Source organism: Trachymyrmex septentrionalis, unplaced genomic scaffold (genome assembly GCF_001594115.1).
Source record: "Trachymyrmex septentrionalis isolate Tsep2-gDNA-1 unplaced genomic scaffold, Tsep1.0 scaffold44, whole genome shotgun sequence".
In the NCBI taxonomy this organism is placed as follows: domain Eukaryota; kingdom Metazoa; phylum Arthropoda; class Insecta; order Hymenoptera; family Formicidae; genus Trachymyrmex; species Trachymyrmex septentrionalis.
This window is the reverse complement of record NW_017305611.1, coordinates 2,975,032-2,981,039: the sequence shown is the minus strand read 5'-3', so window position 1 is coordinate 2,981,039 and position 6,008 is coordinate 2,975,032. Positions and strand designations below refer to the sequence as shown.

General features: G+C 31.1%; 1 protein-coding gene across 1 annotated transcript in view; it reads right to left on the bottom strand.

The window, feature by feature from the left end:
* Positions 1-224: 224 nt before the first annotated feature.
* Positions 225-6,008, bottom strand: part of LOC108751320 (DDB1- and CUL4-associated factor 6-like) — a 9,345-nt gene continuing 3,561 nt past the window's right edge. Inside the window, exons 9-16 of the mRNA XM_018491421.1 lie at positions 5,637-6,001; positions 5,383-5,492; positions 5,246-5,317; positions 5,015-5,072; positions 4,746-4,880; positions 4,003-4,264; positions 3,731-3,836; positions 225-2,278 (exon numbers count right to left, since the gene is read on the bottom strand). Of these exons, the coding sequence (XP_018346923.1) occupies positions 2,220-2,278; positions 3,731-3,836; positions 4,003-4,264; positions 4,746-4,880; positions 5,015-5,072; positions 5,246-5,317; positions 5,383-5,492; positions 5,637-6,001 (1,167 nt within the window). The 3' untranslated portion in view covers positions 225-2,219. The remainder of the gene's footprint in view (positions 2,279-3,730; positions 3,837-4,002; positions 4,265-4,745; positions 4,881-5,014; positions 5,073-5,245; positions 5,318-5,382; positions 5,493-5,636; positions 6,002-6,008) is intronic.

Below are 6,008 nucleotides of genomic sequence, written 5' to 3'. Positions count from 1 at the left end.
ATCATCTGATTAGTCACTCTTTTATAATTCAAAATAACAGCGTGTGTGTAAACGTGCGATGTCTTTGTTATCCGTTTTTATTATTATCGCTATTGTTTGGATACATTTACACAATTCGTATATTAATCGTATATTTAACATTAATATTACGATCATTATTATTTTATTATTACCGATTTTATTGTTACTATACGATTTGATTTATTACAAATGCAGCATTCATATTTTGTTATTAAATTAGATTCTGTTGTTGAACGTGTGGTTTAATTTTGTATATCTGTTGTTTTTAGTTATTTCACTTCCCGTTCTTATCTTTCTTCCATATCATTAATTCGAGATGTCGAAATAAAGAATTAGATATCTCGGTGTGTCTCAGCGTTGCTATACATTCGCTGTCAACTTGATTTTACAGTGCAAGAATTTGTTCATGTTCGCGCGCCCGCGAGATCCTCGACAATCCCAATTCAATCTTTATCAAATGTTGTATGTGTGTTTGTGTGTGTGTGTGTCTGTCGTGTGTGTTATTATAAGAATAATTTTATCGCACTGTACATTGTTACGCGTGCACCGTAAACGCCATCATTTATTACTTTATAAATTCTTTCAAAATCCTAATACTAAACAGAGAGAGAGAGAGGGAGAAAGAGTTTTTGTTCAATTATTATACGTGGCGTTGAGCGCGTAAACAAAAAGGATCGACGCTGAAGGGATTAACGAGAATAACGATACTGCTATTATATTATGCGTTCGTTTACACTTTTATTATAAACAAGCTCCTCTTAACAATACATAATTGTAAAGACATGTCGTTCATTCTTACATGTTGCTCATCTAACGATCGTTAGTCATATTCTACCAATATGACATGACTATCGTCTAACGATTAATAATCCAAGCGGCGATGCTACGCGAGATGCGGCGTCATCGCAACACGATTATCGTCGATAGTCGATTTCTAAAACCCTTAGCGTTTTTCATAAATCTGCCTATATCTCAAGTAGACACGATTACTATTATCGATACTTCATTGCTTTAACTAAAAAACCTGTAAGGCACGTATTACGGTTCGCCTTACGACAAAAATTTTCATGTCCTAATAACATTAGAATCGCATTATCCTTTTCTACGGGATCAAACTGTATTACTGTCACTTCATTCATCGTTATTATTATTCCTTGAATCTCGATGATAAATGTAAATTAATAACATACAGAACGAATGTTAAAAGTTGACCGTGCAATTTACAAGATATTTGTGCCTGCAGTAACAACAGAAGAAAATAAAACGTCTCTCTTGATCATATTAAGCTATAACCCAGTACTATGTATTTGTCTTCTCTCTCTCGCACACGAAATATAATTCTACTAAGTTTTACGAAATACTATTTTAATTTTGACACATATAGAAAATATTGGTAAGAGATTTTAATAGTTAAAGTAATAAATTAAAGACTACGCATGTAAAAACAAGATGTAAGGAAACCTTAATAATCTCTGATTGCACAAGTCGATATTTTTTCTTGTCATCAAAAATATTTAACATCATTAACATGATTAAGCATGCACAGGCGATTATCATCTAATAATATAAAAAAATATTTAAAAACAGACGAAATGTCTTTTATTGCAAACTTTCAACTAGTTAGCAGTTAGAGAATGCTAATTTTGCACTGCTTATATATTTCATCGACAACAATATCTTTGCAAAATATACGAATGATATATAACTTGGATAAATATTGATAGATACTATCATACTTCGTGATAATCATGTAGTAATATTAAATGTAAAGTATATACAGAGATCGAAATTCTTTTTTTTCGATATACTAAAAATATAAATCCACTATAAATATGATTGTACATAAGATGAAGAAAAGATATAAAGTTCGGTATTCGAGGAATCGAGTACTGATTAAATCCATTTCAGTTTGGTATTTTATTATAAGCGCAAGAAATAAAAAATATATATATGAATACGTAATGATATTCGCAATGCCATCAGATATTTTATAAATGTATCTTTACACCAAAATACCGTTCGAATTGGACTTAAGGTATCACGAGATCTGTTCATGCCGATCAGGATCTTCCATATTTATTGATTCGATCGGTAAATAAAGGATTATCATAGTCGCAGTTTCACAATTGATACGCGAGTTTCGTTTTATTATCGCTTATTATTACGTCGAAGACGACTTGCAGTACGTCGAAGACGACTCAACCACCTCGTAAATCGCCACCCTCGTCGCTGCTCCGTCTCCTGTTGCGACCTCGACCTACAAAACAATCGACATAGCTCGTATAATTTTTATGACGGACATAATAATCAGTAAACACAATCATCGCATCGCAAATTTCGTTCGATAACATTTGGATTATTTGTTTCAATAAACAAGAACAGATATGCAAAATCATAGCTTTGAATATATTAATTCTAAAACAAGAAAGATTATAATTATTTAATTTTTTGAAATTATTCATTTTTTGTACGTAAATTATCTCTATCACTAAAAACAAAAATTCGTAAGTCTTTTGAAAAGATATACAGACATATAACCACACATATAATAAAAATGTATGTATATGAATATTTATACAATATATAGAATATTGTGTATGTACATAATATTCTATGCGTTATATAAATACAAACTAAAAAATATTATTCGTACTAAAAAAATATTTGTTTATAAAATATATAATTTCTTCCAAAATTTCTTAAAATCATTTTTTCAATAATACATATATGTATTCAAAATTTAGAAATATATGTATATAATTCGATAAAGTTATTTTTTTATTCTATATATGTATATATAAATTATTTTTTTATAATCTTAATAAAAAAGAGAATTCGGGATTGCAACCTTTACCATTGCATAAAATATCAAAAACTTTTCGCCAATTAGTTAAACAAAAATTTTATTTTTCGTAGTTTTGAGATGCACGCAGCAGCGTGACTTTACATTATGCAATCATTCAACAAACTTCGTAAATTTCGTATTTGTTGCTCATATACAATAATAATAATGAAATAGTGAAATAAAAGAATTACAGCATTTTAATATATTGGTTCTATTTTAATCATGACAGTAAATCAAATATACGTTTCGTTTTGATATAATGTAATAATTAGAGATATGTTTTAAAAATATTGAATCTGAATATAGAGTACGAATGGTTCGAAATAACAATTAACAAATAGCATAACATTTCTAAAAAGTATTGCACGTGAAATAAAGAAAATCTAAATATATGAAATTTTAAAAGAAGAAAAAGAGAAATAAATGTTACGAAGTCGTTTGTATATTTTGAACAACTCAAAAATCGAATGCGAAATGTTAACGTTAATAATAAACTGTGTGTGTAGATATTATAATAATTTATGATTTTATACAAGACATTTAGGAATACAAAAATGCTCAAAATATCAATCTAATATTGGATCGAACATTGAAAAAAAAGAAAAAAAGATAAATTTTGTTAAAATTCACTGATATTTTACAATTTAAAAATTTGAGTAAGAACACATCCAATGCAATAAAATTCAGATAAAGCTTTGAATTATCCAATTCAACCATAACATATTCGAATACTTGTTTACAACAATGGAAGACTCCGAAAAAAATCTTACATTTTTTCCTACTTATGTATTCCTGTACATATTAGTATAGTACATTATAGCAAAGAGATTCTATAAAGAAAATATTATTATAAATTTTCACTACCTCTGCGTATCTGATTGAGACATGCCAACATTCTGATCATAAAAACCGCTGGTACAGTAATTGTATCTTTGGTTTCTTCCAACATAACTGCGTTCCTCTTTTTCAGCTAAAAATAAAATAAAACATCAAATTTCAAGTCTGTGTTCTATCTTGGTTATTTTACATTGGTGTATGTGTACACACACGCGCACACACACACACACACACACACACACACACACACACACACACACACACACACACACCTATTTCATTCATAATAAACAACTTACGTCTTCTGCAAACTTTTCATCAAAGTTTGGTTCGTCGTTGATCGGCGCCCATAATTTAACATCGTAATCAATGCCAGAAGTAGCCAGCATTGGAAGATACGGATGCGGTTGCAAGCAATTAACCACGTGCTGATCCGCTTCCAACAGCATACATAACCTTGCGGTGTCTCTTTCCCATACAAATACGTGACCGCAATCGCTACCCGACATGACGAAATCGTTGCCCCAGAAATTCGCTTCCTTGATCATGGTCCTAAAGAAACTAGAGTCAAAAGTGGAGGAAAGGCAAATAATCAGAGATAATTCGGCGGCTTTAATATTGCACAGTCCGCCCAGTCCGCTCGGAGGCTTTTTCGGAACTACTCGGGTCAATGATTTGGCTTCCGATCTTTCAGACATTTATATATTGCTACATTTTAATTAGACGAGGATTTAGTTAAAGTTATCATCATTTAAGGTGGCAGCGATCGAACTCTCCAAGAAGATTAGTGTATATGCTAACTAGAAACTATAATAATCGGCATCACAAAGACATCGTTTCTTGTCAGTTTCTTAATATAATTACTTAATATTGTGTTAATCTAATAACTACACTAACAACTCTAATGGACGTCGTTTTAAATAATTTTTGTACAAAAGTCACTCACACGAATTCAAGAGCATATACTTGAGAGTGTGTATCGCTCTCATTAACGATTGAATTTGGTAAATATTACGAGTACAGAGTTAAAAATACATCAAACCTGGCATTCCTATGTCCCATATATTTTCGTTTCACGCAGAGTTCCGTTAGACAGGCATCATCGAACGTTTCGTGTCCTTGCGATGAACGAACATTAGCAATTGCTTCATCCATTTCCTCGACTGGATTTAATAATCTGTAAAAATCTCAAAGTTATTGTTAAAAATGAAGAAATTGCAATTAAAAAAAAAAACAAAAAAGATATTATGTATAAAGATATTCAAAGAAATACAAGCAACTTGAATAAAATCTTCATAATGTTCAACAAACCTTTCATCAGATTGGATATCTTCGTCATCGCTATCAATGTATACATCTTCTTTAGTGTCTACAAAAATATTGTGTATAAACAAATATACGTATACATATACATTATATTGTGTGTGCGCGCGCGCGCGCGCGTGTGTGTGTGTGTGTGTGTGCGTGTGTAATTATTACAAAATTTACGAAGCGATTTAAAAGAATTTCTTAAGGAAGTGACTAAACAATAATGATATTTACTATCATTATAATGATGATTGCGATTACTGCTCGGGCCTGCATCAAGAGTTCCATCGCTACTTCCAGATGGTCCTAAAAAACGAATTGTTGTATAAAGTCAGATATGTATGTACTTGAAGTAAATTTCAACTACTCACCTGGATGATAACTGTCGCGAGTCATTTCGTCGCCAACACCAAGTGATATCGTGGCATTAGTTGAACTTTTGTCAGAATATGTTAAACTCACAGCAGGTTCACTGCCATGTCTATACATTAAATAATGTATTAAATAGATATAGTCATTTTCACACATCTTTATGTTTTCATCAGTTAAAAAATATATTAATACAAATTCAAAAAGAAAGAAAATGTCAGTTCAATATATCCGAAATAAAAAATGTATATCTTACCGTTCGAGGAAACCATCCCGCATTGTTGTTAATCTATCCTGAAGATTCTCCATCATATTCTCCTGTTTACTAGTTATATTCCCGCATGAGGCTACATCCTCATTTCTATTTCGATTCCATACATTATCATGCTCAGTTCTGTCACGACTAGTTGTACATCTTATAGAAGTAATTTGCGCTCGATCGCTTTGACTAGAATCAGTTTCCATAGGAACATCATCATTCATACTTGCCGATATACTCGGTGATGCTAATTGATTATATTCTTGAGATTGTTCAATTTCTCCCGTTTGAAGTCTCTCGGTATTAATCGTTTCATCCATGTCTGTATTTTCAACTCTATGAGTAGTGCTCATATTTTCTAAAAAAAAA